At 44.8% G+C, this 14,287-nt stretch overlaps 3 protein-coding genes across 3 annotated transcripts in view; all 3 read right to left on the bottom strand.

Annotated features, from left to right (window-relative positions):
- Positions 1 to 14,287, bottom strand: part of LOC139392878 (beta-2-microglobulin-like) — a 321,541-nt gene that overhangs the window by 94,494 nt on the left and 212,760 nt on the right. The window lies entirely within an intron of this gene.
- The window catches only part of LOC139392874 (beta-2-microglobulin-like), a 613,933-nt gene that overhangs the window by 420,965 nt on the left and 178,681 nt on the right, over positions 1 to 14,287 (bottom strand). The window lies entirely within an intron of this gene.
- Positions 1 to 14,287, bottom strand: part of LOC139392881 (carboxypeptidase M-like) — an 83,327-nt gene that overhangs the window by 10,370 nt on the left and 58,670 nt on the right. Inside the window, exons 5-6 of the mRNA XM_071141199.1 lie at positions 2,316 to 2,503; positions 647 to 817 (exon numbers count right to left, since the gene is read on the bottom strand). Coding sequence (XP_070997300.1) covers positions 647 to 817; positions 2,316 to 2,503 — 359 coding nt within the window. The remainder of the gene's footprint in view (positions 1 to 646; positions 818 to 2,315; positions 2,504 to 14,287) is intronic.

The following is a 14,287-nucleotide window of genomic DNA, read 5'->3' as shown; positions in this document are numbered from 1 at the left end:
GCTCGTCACTGTAGTCTATTAGACCAGTATCCTAGGAAACAGATAGAAAAACATGAAACTGAGCCAGACTAGAGCATAATGGTGCTCGTCACTGTAGTCTATTAGACCAGTATCCTAGGAAACGGATAGAAAAACATGAAACTGAGCCAGACTAGAGCCATAATGGTGCTCGCCACTGCACCAGTCACCGTAGTCTATTAGACCAGTTTCTATAGGGTGAAGGGACATAATGACTGAACGTACATGTGCAGTTCTATATATATTCTACACTGAGATTATGCAGAACACTCCGGAACATTTACATAAATCTCCCATTGACATCAATGATCGGATGGATGTCTTATCAACTCTGCTAAATCTTAACCCAATATCTCCAGGGTTGATGACAACATGGACAAGTTCACCCAGCGAAAGGTCATGGATGTACAGTTGTGGTCAAAAGTTTTGAGAATGACACAAATATGAATTTTCACAACACGACTGTACGCGTGACCTCTAGTATTAGTACTGTAGCGAATTTATCCCGTCGTGGTTTGAACTCTGAACCTGGCGGGGGGAGGGGGGGGGGTAGTGGGGCTTGCGACTATCAACCCAACACCCTTAACTATTACCCCAGATCTGTAAACTGATAGATTTACTGACTGACCTGGTAGAGGGTACCAGTAGTAGCCGTTGGTGATGCCCTCCTTAAAGTCCTTGGAGTCGTAACAGTGGTCTCCCTTGTGCATCTGGCTGTGGGTGTAGGAGTAGGTCTTAGCCAGCTGGATCAACACGTCGTTGTCGGGGGCAACACTGGATCCACTCTGCAGCTCACTACCTGTGTGACAACACAACACGTCAACCTGTTCCCTATATAGTACACTACTTTAAACCAGAGCCCTATTCCCTATATAGTACACTACTTTAGACCAGAGCCCTATTCCCTATATAGTACACTACTTTAGACCAGAGCCCCATTCCCTATATAGTACACTACTTTAGGCCAGAGCCCTATTCCCTATATAGTACCCTACTTTAGACCAGAGCCCTATTCCCTATATAGTGCACTACTTTAGACCAGAGCCGTAGTCCCTATATAGTACACTACTATAGACCAGAGCCCTATTCCCTATATAGTGAACTACTATAGACCAGAGCCCTATTCCCTATATAGTGCACTACTATAGACCAGAACCCTATTCCCTATTAAGTGCACTACTTTAGACCAGAGCCCTATTCCCTATTTAGTACACTACTTTAGACCAGAGCCCTATTCCCTATATAGTACACTACTTTAGACCAGAGCCCTATTCCCTATATAGTGCACTACTTTAGACCAGAGCCCTATTCTATAGTACACTACTTTAGACCAGAGCCCTATTCCCTATATAGTTCACAACTATAGACCAGAGCCCTATTCCCAATATAGTACACTACTTTAGACCAGAGCCCTATTCCCTATATAGTACACTACTTTAGACCAGAGCCCTATTCCCTATATAGTACACAACTAGACCAGAGCCCTATACCCTATATAGTTCACTACTATAGACCAGGAACCTATTCCCTATATAGTGCACTACTTTAGACCAGAGTCCTATTCCCTATAGAGTGCACTACTTTAGACCAGAGCCCTATTCCCTATATAGTACACTACTTTAGACCTGGGCTATTTGGGACACAATGGAGACATAACCAATATTGATGTGATTGACTGATTGGTTGATCTATTGATCTCTTGACAGGGACACCTGTTGTTACTCTGTAGTCATTCTAGTAGTCTCTATATTAGACACCTGTTGATTCTCTACTCTGTAGTCATTCTAGTAGTCTCTATATTAGACACCCGTTGTTACTCTGTAGTCATTCTAGTAGTCTCTATATTAGACAACTGTTGTTACTCTACTCTGTAGTCATTCTAGTAGTCTCTATATTAGACAACTGTTGATTCTCTGTAGTCATTCTAGTAGTCTCTATATTAGACACCTGTTGTTACTCTGTAGTCATTCTAGTAGTCTCTATATTAGACACCTGTTGTTACTCTGTAGTCAGTCTAGTAGTCTCTATATTGTTACTCTACTCTGTAGTCATTCTAGTAGTCTCTATATTGGGATATATATATATATATATATTGGGGCGGCAGGGTAGCCTAGTGGTTAGAGCGTTGGACTAGTAACCCGAAAGGTTGCAAGTTCATATCCCCAAGCTGATAAGGTACAAATCTGTCATTCTCATTGAAAATAAGAATTTGTTCTTAACTGACTTTCCTAGTTAAATAAAAATAAATAAATTGGGATCACTCAGTCTCTCTCTCTGTGTGTGATGGTGTAAAGTACCTCCATTGCTGTTGTCGTAGGGGTAGCTGGCCACCACAGCCCCACCGTGCAGGTTGGCCGACAGGACGAAGCTCTCAGTCTTCAGCCAGTCCATAATGGCTCTCACCTCCATCTCTCTCATTCCACTCTCCTTCTTAGAGAAGGCATCTGGGAAGTTCCTGTTCAGATCGATGCCGTTCTTATTGAACCTGTCAGGGAACCATATGACAAAATACAGAATATTAAGTTCACTAGGTACCGACCAAATAAAACACAATTTTATTTGTCACATGCGCCGAATACAACAGGTGTATACAACAGGACCTTAGTGAAATGCTGAATACAACAGGTGTAGGTAGACCTTAGTGAAATGCTGAATACAACAGGTGTAGTAGACCTTACAGTGAAATGCTGAATACAACAGGTGTAGGTAGACCTCACAGTGAAATGCTGAATACAACAGGTGTAGTAGACCTCACAGTGAAATGCTGAATACAACAGGTGTAGTAGACCTCACAGTGAAATGCTGAATACAACAGGTGTAGTAGACCTCACAGTGAAATGCTGAATACAACAGGTGTAGTAGACCTTACAGTGAAATGCTGAATACAACAGGTGTAGTAGACCTTACAGTGAAATGCTGAATACAACAGGTGTAGTAGACCTCACAGTGAAATGCTGAATACAACAGGTGTAGGGAAACCTTAGTGAAATGCTGAATACAACAGGTGTAGTAGACCTCACAGTGAAATGCTGAATACAACAGGTGTAGGTAGACCTCACAGTGAAATGCTGAATACAACAGGTGTAGTAGACCTTACAGTGAAATGCTGAATACGACAGGTGTAGGTAGACCTCACAGTGAAATGCTGAATACAACAGGTGTAGGTAGACCTTAGTGAAATGCTGAATACAACAGGTGTAGGTAGACCTTAGTGAAATGCTGAATACAACAGGTGTAGTAGACCTCACAGTGAAATGCTGAATACAACATGTGTAGGTAGACCTCACAGTGAAATGCTGAATACAACAGGTGTAGTAGACCTTACAGTGAAATGCTGAATACAACAGGTGTAGGTAGACCTCACAGTGAAATGCTGAATACAACAGGTGTAGTAGACCTCACAGTGAAATGCTGAATACAACAGGTGTATGTAGACCTTACAGTGAAATGCTGAATACAACAGGTGTAGGTAGACCTTAGTGAAATGCTGAATACAACAGGTGTAGTAGTCCTTACAGTGAAATGCTGAATACAACAGGTGTAGGTAGACCTCACAGTGAAATGCTGAATACAACAGGTGTAGGTAGACCTTAGTGAAATGCTGAATACAACAGGTGTAGGTAGACCTTAGTGAAATGCTGAATACAACAGGTGTAGGTAGACCTTAGTGAAATGCTGAATACAACAGGTGTAGGTAGACCTCACAGTGAAATGCTGAATACAACAGGTGTAGTAGACCTTACAGTGAAATGCTGAATACAACAGGTGTAGTAGACCTCACAGTGAAATGCTGAATACAACAGGTGTAGTAGACCTCACAGTGAAATGCTGAATACAACAGGTGTAGGTAGACCTTAGTGAAATGCTGAATACAACAGGTGTAGGTAGACCTTAGTGAAATGCTTCCTTACAAGCCCTTAACCAAAGAAAATACCAACAACAAAAAATAAGAGATAAGGATAACAAATAATTAAATAGCAGCAGTAAATGACAATAGTGGGGCGAAATACAGGGGGTATACGGTACAGAGTCAATGTGGAGGCTAAATACAGGGTATTACGGTACAGAGTCAATGTGGAGGTTATATACAGGGGGTACCGATACAGAGTCAATGTGGAGGCTATATACAGGGGGTACCGGTACAGAGTCAATGTGGAGGCTATATACAGGGTATTACGGTACAGAGTCAATGTGGAGGCTATATACAGGGGGTACCGGTACAGAGTCAATGTGGAGGCTATATACAGGGTATTACGGTAAAGAGTCAATGTGGAGGTTATATACAGGGGGTACCGGTACAGAGTCAATGTGGAGGCTATATACAGGGGGTACCGATACAGAGTCAATGTGGAGGCTATATACAGGGTATTACGGTACAGAGTCTATGTGGAGGTTATATACAGGGGGTACCGGTACAGAGTCAATGTGGAGGCTATATGCAGGAGGTACCGGTACAGAGTCAATGTGGAGGCTATATACAGGAGGTACCGGTACAGAGTCAGTGTGCGGGGGCACTGGTATTGAGGTAATATGTACATGTAGGTAGAGTTATTAAAGTAACTATGCATAGATAATAACAGAGAGTAGCAGCAGTTTAAAATGGGGGGGAGGGGGCAATGCAAATAGGCTGGGTAGTCATTTGATTAGCTGTTCAGTAGTCTTATGGCTTGGGGGTAGAAGCTATTAAGGGGCCTCTTGGACCTAGACTTGGCGCTCAGGTACCACTTGCTGTAGCAGAGAGAACAGTCTATGACTAGGGTGGCTGGAGTCTGACAATTTGTAGGGCCTTCCTCTGCCATCGCCTGGTATAGAGGTCCTGGATGGCAGGAAGCTTGGCCCCGGTGATGTACTGGACCGTATGCACTACCCTCTGTAGTGCCTTGCGGTCGGAGGCCGAGCTGTTGCCATACCAGGCAGTGATGGTGCAGCTGTAGAACCTTTTGAGGATCTGAGGACTCATGCCAAATCTTTTTAGTCTCCTGAGGGGGAGTAGATTTTGTCGTGCCCTCTTCACGACTGTCTTGGTGTGCTTGGACCATGTTAGTTTGTTGGTGATGTGGACGCCAAGGAACTTGAAACTCTCAACCTCCTCCACTGCAGCTCGTCGATGAGAATGGAGGCGTGCTCTGTCCTCCTTTTCCTGTAGTCCACAATCATCTCCTTTGTCTTGATCACGTTGAGGGAGAGGTTGTTGTCCAGGCACCACACGGCCAGGTCTCTGACCTCCTCCCTATAGGCTGTCTCATAGCTGTTGGTGATCCGGCCTACCACTGATGTGTCGTCAGCAAACTTAATGATGGTGTTGGAGTCGTGCCTGGCCGTGCAGTCATGAGTGAACAGGGAGTACAGAAGGGGACTGAGCACGCACCCCTGAGGGGCTCCAGTGTTGAGGACCAGCGTGGCGGATGTGTCTGTTACCTACCCTTACCACCTGGGGGTGGCCCGTCAGGAAGTCCAGGATCCAGTTGCAGAGGGAGGTGTTTAGTCACAGGGTCCTTATCTTAGTGATGAGCTTTGAGGGCACTATGGTGTTGAATGCTGAGCTGTAGTCAATGAATAGCATTCTCACATAGGTGTTCCTTTTGTCCAGGTGGGAAAGGGCAGTGTGAAGTGCAATAGAGATTGCATCATCTGTGGATCTGTTGGTGCGGTATGCAAATTGGAGTGGGTCTAGGGTTTCTGGGATAATGGTGATGTGAGCCATGACCAGCCTTTCAAAGCATTTCATGGCTACAGACGTGAGTGCTACGGGTCGGTAGTCATTAAGGCAGGTTACCTTAGTGTTCTTGGGCACAGGGACTATGGTGGTCTGCTTGAAACACGTTGGTATTACAGACAGGGAGAGGTTAAAAATGTCAGTGAAGACACTAGCCAGTTGGTCAGCGCATGCTCGGAGTACACGTCCTGGTAATCCATCCGGCCCTGCGGTCTTGAATGTTGACCTGTTTAAAGGTCTTACTCACATCGGCTGCGGAGAGCATGATCACAGAGTCATCCGGAACAGCTGATGCTCTCATGCATGTTACTTGCCTCAAAGCGAGCATAGAAGTTATTTAGCTTGTCTGGTAGAATCGTGTCACTGGGCAGCTCTCGGCTGTGCTTCCTTTTGTAGTCTGTAATAGTTTGCAGGCCCTGCCACATCCGATGAGTATCAGAGCCGGTGTAGTACGATTCAATCTTAGTCCTGTATTGATGCTTTGCCTGTTTGATGGTTCGTCACAGGGCATAGCGGGATTTCCTATAAGCTTCTGGGTTAGAGTCCCGCTCCTTGAAAGCGGCAGCTCTGAGCCTTTAGCTCAGTGGAATGTTGCCTGTAAATCCATGGTTTCTGGTTGGGGTATGTACGTACAGTCACTGTGGGAACGACGTCCTCGATTACCTTTTTGATGAAGCCAGTAACTGATGTGGTGTATTCCTCAATGCCATCGGAAGAATCCAGTCTGTGATAGCAAAACAGTCCTGTAGTTTAGCATCTGCTTCATCTGAACACTTTTTTTTATAGACAGAGTCACTGGTGCTTCCTGCTTTCATTTTTGCTTGTAAGCAGGATATAATTATGGTCAGATTTACCAAATGGAGGGAGAGGGAGAGCTTTGTACGCGTCTCTGTGTGTGGAGTGAAGGTGGTCAAGAATTGTTTTTCCTTCTGTTTGCACATTTAACATTCTGATTAGGTAAAACTGATTTAAGTTTCCCTGCATTAAAGTCCCCGGCCACTAGGAGCGCCACCTCTGGATGAACATTTTCCTGTTTGCTCATGGCGGAGTACAGCTTATTGAGTGCGGTTTTAGTGCCTGCATCGGTCTGTGGTGGTATGTAGACAGCTACGAAATATACAGATGAAAACTCTCTAGGTAGATAGTGTGGTCTACAGCTTATCATGAGATACTCTACCTCAGGCGAGCAAAACCTCGAGACGTCCTTAGATATCGTGCACCAGCTGTTGTTTACGTAAATGCATAGGCCCCGGCCGCGTTTCTTAAAAGAGGCTGCTGTCCTGTCCTGACGATAGAGTGTATAACCCGCCAGCTGTATGTTAATGCCTTCGTTCAGACATGGATCTCGTTAAGGGTTATATCGTTTCAGAGTTGGAATGTTTTAGTTCAAGTTCAGGTTTATCCCCCCCCCCGCCACAGAGTCATCAGTATGAGATCCATGGGACATGGTTTATCCCCCCCACAGAGTCATCAGTATAAGATCCACGGGGCATGGTTTATTCCCCCCCACAGAGCCAACACACCTCTCTCTCTCTCTCTCTCTCTCTCTCGCCCTCTCTTTGCTCTGCGAAGACTTTCAGAGCACTGATATCCCATTCAGTGTGATCAGACCATTCCTTATTTAAAAACAGTCATTGGTCCATTCATAAGATTCAGGCAGAGAGCTCGAATTGAAATTCTGTGGTCGCTGTTTACCCAGTGGCATCCTGCCGCATTGAAAGATGACGAGCGAGGATACGAAACAGTCACTCACCGTACAGACTAAGGTGGCCCTATACCAAACAGGTCAATCACCGTATAGACTAAGGTGACCCTATACCAAACAGTCACTCACCGTACCGACTAAGGTGGCCCTATACCAAACAGTCACTCACCGTACCGACTAAGGTGGACCTATACCAAACAGTCACTCACCGTACAGACTAAGGTGGACCTATACCAAACAGTCACTCACCGTATCGACTAAGGTGGACCTATACCAAACAATCACTCATTGTATAGACTAAGGTGGACCTATACCAAACAGGTCACTCACCGTACAGACTAAGGTGGCCCAATACCAAACAGTCACTCACCGTACAGACTAAGGTGGCCCAATACCAAACAGTCACTCACCGTAAAGACTAAGGTGGACCTATACCAAACAGTCACTCATTGTACAGACTAAGTTGGATCTATACCAAACAGTCACTCACCGCACAGACTAAGGTGGACCTATACCAAACCACTGTCATGCTACTGTTCTCTCTCTCTCTCTCTGCTCTGTGATGACATTCACAGTGACTTAAGACCTCCAACACCATCCAGTAACATCGTTCGAGCGTCTTCAGGTCTTAGTGAGGAGATACATAAATCAAATGTCGGTCCCATTCATGAGGTTCAGGACCAGTCGCGGCCTTGATTCAAATTCCTACTGTTTATCTCTGCGTCCCAAATAACACACTATTCCCTATATAGTGCACTACTGTTGACCAGTGCATGGCCACTATATAGGAAAATGTGACGCTGTGAGTCGAGAAGCAGGTGAAAACGTTGAATAGAACAACAAACGAGACAGCGTTAAAGGGGAGGTATAGGTATTAACACAGGGACAATACTGACTGAGGAATGAACGTAAGAGAGGGACAGATAAAGGGGAGGTAATTTGGTCCAGGTGTGAATCATGATGATCTACAGGTGTGAATCATGGTGATCTACAGGTGTGAATCATGATGATCTACAGGTGTGAATCATGATGATCTACAGGTGTGAATCATGATGATCTACAGGTGTGAATCATGATGATCCACAGGTGTGCGTAATGATGATCTACAGGTGTGCGTAATGATGATCTACAGGTGTGCGTAATGATGATCTACAGGTGTGAATCATGATGATCTACAGGTGTGAATCATGATGATCTACAGGTGTGAATCATGATGATCTACAGGTGTGATTAATAATGATCTACAGGTGTGAATCATGATGATCTACAGGTATGAATCATAATGATCTACAGGTGTGAATCATGATGATCCACAGGTGTGAATCATGATGATCTACAGGTGTGCGTAATGATGAGTACCATGTGTGCGTAATGATGAGTGCCAGGTGTGCGTAATGATGAGTGCCAGGTGTGCGTAATGATGAGTGCCAGGTGTACGTAATGATGAGTGCCAGGTGTGCGTAATGATGAGTGCCAGGTATACGTAATGATGAGTGCCAGGTGTGAATCATGATGATCTACAGGTGTGAATCATGATGATCTACAGGTGTGAATCATGATGATCTACAGGTGTGAATCATGATGATCTACAGGTGTGAATCTTGATGATCTACAGGTGTGCGTAATGATGATCTACAGGTGTGCGTAATGATGATCTACAGGTGTGCGTAATGATGATCTACAGGTGTGAATCATGATGATCTACAGGTGTGAATCATGATGATCTACAGGTGTGAATCATGATGATCTACAGGTGTGATTAATAATGATCTACAGGTGTGAATCATGATGATCTACAGGTATGAATCATAATGATCTACAGGTGTGAATCATGATGATCCACAGGTGTGAATCATGATGATCTACAGGTGTGCGTAATGATGAGTACCATGTGTGCGTAATGATGAGTGCCAGGTGTGCGTAATGATGAGTGCCAGGTGTGCGTAATGATGAGTGCCAGGTGTACGTAATGATGAGTGCCAGGTGTGCGTAATGATGAGTGCCAGGTATACGTAATGATGAGTGCCAAGTGTGAATCATGATGATCTACAGGTGTGAATCATGATGATCTACAGGTGTGAATCATGATGATCTACAGGTGTGAATCATGATGATCTACAGGTGTGAATCTTGATGATCTACAGGTGTGCGTAATGATGATCTACAGGTGTGCGTAATGATGATCTACAGGTGTGCGTAATGATGATCTACAGGTGTGAATCATGACGATCTACAGGTGTGAATCATGATGATCTACAGGTGTGAATCATGATGATCTACAGGTGTGATTAATAATGATCTACAGGTGTGAATCATGATGATCTACAGGTATGAATCATAATGATCTACAGGTGTGAATCATGATGATCCACAGGTGTGAATCATGATGATCTACAGGTGTGCGTAATGATGAGTACCATGTGTGCGTAATGATGAGTGCCAGGTGTGCGTAATGATGAGTGCCAGGTGTGCGTAATGATGAGTGCCAGGTGTACGTAATGATGAGTGCCAGGTGTGCGTAATGATGAGTGCCAGGTATACGTAATGATGAGTGCCAGGTGTGAATCATGATGATCTACAGGTGTGAATCATGATGATCTACAGGTGTGAATCATGATGATCTACAGGTGTGAATCATGATGATCTACAGGTGTGAATCTTGATGATCTACAGGTGTGCGTAATGATGATCTACAGGTGTGCGTAATGATGATCTACAGGTGTGCGTAATGATGATCTACAGGTGTGAATCATGATGATCTACAGGTGTGAATCATGATGATCTACAGGTGTGAATCATGATGATCTACAGGTGTGATTAATAATGATCTACAGGTGTGAATCATGATGATCTACAGGTATGAATCATAATGATCTACAGGTGTGCGTAATGATGATCTACAGGTGTGCGTAATGATGATCTACAGGTGTGCGTAATGATGATCTACAGGTGTGAATCATGATGATCTACAGGTGTGAATCATGATGATCTACAGGTGTGAATCATGATGATCTACAGGTGTGATTAATAATGATCTACAGGTGTGAATCATGATGATCTACAGGTATGAATCATAATGATCTACAGGTGTGAATCATGATGATCCACAGGTGTGAATCATGATGATCTACAGGTGTGCGTAATGATGAGTACCATGTGTGCGTAATGATGAGTGCCAGGTGTGCGTAATGATGAGTGCCAGGTGTGCGTAATGATGAGTGCCAGGTGTACGTAATGATGAGTGCCAGGTGTGCGTAATGATGAGTGCCAGGTGTGCGTAATGATGAGTGCCAGGTGTGAATCATGATGATCTACAGGGGTGCGTAATGATGAGTGCCAGGTATACGTAATGATGAGTGCCAGGTGTGAATCATGATGATCTACAGGTGTGCGTAATGATGATCTACAGGTGTGCGTAATGATGATCTACAGGTGTGAATCATGATGATCTACAGGTGTGCGTAATGATGATCTACAGGTGTGCATAATGATGATCTACAGGTGTGCGTAATGATGATCTACAGGTGTGCGTAATGATGATCTACAGGTGTGAATCATGATGATCTACAGGTGTGCGTAATGATGATCTACAGGTGTGCGTAATGATGATCTACAGGTGTGCGTAATGATGATCTACAGGTGTGCGTAATGATGATCTACAGGTGTGCGTAATGATGATCTACAGGTGTGCGTAATGATGATCTACAGGTGTGCGTAATGATGATCTACAGGTGTGCGTAATGATGATCTACAGGTCTGCGTAATGATGATCTACAGGTGTGCGTAATGAAGAATCCAAGGACCAGTGGTTAGTAATCAGGCGACGTCAAACGCCGGAGGGGAGGAGCAAGAGGTGTCGACGTGGCAGGAATAGAGGGCCATTTGTGACACAAGCCAGGGGTAAAAGGAGAAGGAAGGAGGCTCAGAGCGGAGGAGGAGGAGGAAGTGCCAGGATGTTTGCTGAACTCGTCAATGCGTGACCGGGGCGGGATGTGTGGGGCATTTGGTAAACATTATAAGGCTATCTCAACCCCCCCCTTCCCCTTTACTCCACATCTCCCCAGAGCACAGAGAGCTCTTTATCCCCCCTCTGCCTCTCAAGGAGGGGAACACAGCTCGGCTACAGTCAAGAGAAGAAGAAGACATTGCAGTCTGATTCACTCCCAGGCCGTGTCTCTACATCAGGGAAGAAGAAGACATGATTCACTCCCAGGCCGTGTCTCTACATCAGGGAAGAAGAAGACATGATTCACTCCCAGGCCGTGTCTCTACATCAGGGAAGAAGAAGACATGATTCACTCCCAGGCTGTGTCTCTACATCAGGGAAGAAGAAGACATGATTCACTCCCAGGCCGTGTCTCTACATCAGGGAAGAAGAAGACATGATTCATTCCCAGGCCGTGTCTCTACATCAGGGAAGAAGAAGACATGATTCACTCCCAGGCCGTGTCTCTACATCAGGGAAGAAGAAGACATGATTCACTCCCAGGCCGTGTCTCTACATCAGGGAAGAAGAAGACATGATTCACTCCCAGGCCGTGTCTCTACATCAGGGAAGAAGAAGACATGATTCACTCCCAGGCTGTGTCTCTACATCAGGGAAGAAGAAGACATGATTCACTCCCAGGCCGTGTCTCTACATCAGGGAAGAAGAAGACATGATTCATTCCCAGGCCGTGTCTCTACATCAGGGAAGAAGAAGACATGATTCACTCCCAGGCCGTGTCTCTACATCAGGGAAGAAGAAGACATGATTCACTCCCAGGCCGTGTCTCTACATCAGGGAAGAAGAAGACATGATTCACTCCCAGGCCGTGTCTCTACATCAGGGAAGAAGAAGACATGATTCACTCCCAGGCCGTGTCTCTACATCAGGGAAGAAGAAGACATGATTCACTCCCAGGCCGTGTCTCTATATCAGGGAAGAAGAAACCAATGCAGTTTGATTCACTCCCAGGTCGCGTCTCTACATCAGGGAGCTTCAACTATTTTTTGACCAGGGACCCCCTTCCAGGAAAATTGGCGACCCGGGGGCCCCTATCATACCTTAACAAAGTTATTATTATTTTATTTTATATTTTATCTGTCTGGCCTGTGTGGCTACCCTGCCTGGTTTAATCGGTATGGCCGGTGTGGCTGACTGCCTGGTTTATCTGTCTGGCCGGTGTGGCTGACTGCCTGGTTTATCTGTCTAGCCTACCTCAGTCAGGCAGGCTGAGGTAGGCTGATAGAAACCCTGTAGCCTAATTCTGAATCAACTCCTGTACTTGTTCACTACCTCTCAAGGAGGTAGTGCACTCATTCCTTATCCTCCAAGTGTACACTTGTTCACTACCTCTCAAGGATGTAAAAAAGCATTGTCTTGGCATTAATATTAAGTCTAGTATATTATTAATTCCTATTTCAACCCAATGCTTTTAAAAACACTTGATGGGGGACGGAACTAGTGCACACATGGGGAGAGGGGAGAGTCAGGATCTGGCCTCTGCAGCGGGTCAGCACAGGCTGCCTGACCTTTCAGCAAATGGCCAGTAGGAAATATCCCAGATTGTGCCTTTAACAGTGCTTAAAAACACAGCACGACCAGGTCACACACACACACACAGCACGACCAGGTCACACACACACACAGCACGACCAGGTCACACACACACACACACGAGATCAGGTCTGTTTACCCCAGACCACAGAGAAATAAATGATCTCCTGCAGGAATTCCGATGAGCTTTAGATGTTTACAACTCTTTGATGTAGAGAGTTTGTGGTCTGCTAATGCTCGTCATCCACTACACAACAGACATCTTTATATCATCAACGCATCTTCAACAGCATCTTCATTACGGAGGGGGGGGGGGGGGGGGGGCTTTTAACTTCCAAGAATCAGAATTTAGTAAAAACATACGTATCTCTGGGTGGTCGAAGGTTTGAAAAACTCAACAGTTAAGAAACCAACAGGATGCCTGGTTAAATCTGTCACTGTGTTTTAATGGTGCCATATCGCTGGCTGGATGCCTGGTTAAATATTTCACTGTGTCTTAATGGTGCCATATCGCTGGCTGCTTGGTTAAATCTGTCACTGTGTTTTAATGGTACCATATCGCTGGCTGCAAACCAACAGGATGCCTGGTTAAATCTGTCACTGTGTTTTAATGGTACCATATCGCTGGCTGGATGCCTGGTTAAATCTGTCACTGTATTTTAATGGTACCATATTGCTGGCTGCAAACCAACAGGATGCCTGGTTAAATCTGTCACTGTGTTTTAATGGTACCATATCGCTGGCTGCAAACCAACAGGATGCCTGGTTAAATCTGTCACTGTGTTTTAATGGTACCATACCGCTGGCTGGCTGCCTGGTTAAATCTGTCACTGTGTTTTAATGGTACCATACCTGTCACATCCTGACCTTAGAGATCCTTATTATTCTCTGTTTGGTTAGATTCTGTGTTTTCCATTTCTTTTGTTGGCCGGTTATTGGTTCCCAAACAGGGACAGCTGTCTATCGTTGTCTCTGATTGGGAATGATACAGGCAGCCTGTTTTCCACCAGAGTTTGTGGGATCTTGTTTTCTGTTTAGTTTCTGTAGCCTGACAGAACTGTGTGCTTTCGTTTTTTTTGTTTGAGTGTTTTTTTATTTTTTATATTAAAATCATGAACACTTTCCACGCCGCTCCTTGGTCTACTCATTATACCACCAACGAGAGCCGTTACAATACCACTCGCCGCAATCGTTTGTTTTCGGAGAACGCAAACAGTTTATGACTCTCACAATACAGCTGATCCTCATTAGCCAATAAGAAGAAAACTTTCCTAATGGAAGACTGGACTCTTTCTGCTGTCTCCTTGTT

The sequence above is a fragment of the Oncorhynchus clarkii genome, chromosome 33 (genome assembly GCF_045791955.1).
Source record: "Oncorhynchus clarkii lewisi isolate Uvic-CL-2024 chromosome 33, UVic_Ocla_1.0, whole genome shotgun sequence".
Classification (NCBI taxonomy): domain Eukaryota; kingdom Metazoa; phylum Chordata; class Actinopteri; order Salmoniformes; family Salmonidae; genus Oncorhynchus; species Oncorhynchus clarkii.
This window is presented reverse-complemented; position numbering and strand designations above follow the sequence as displayed.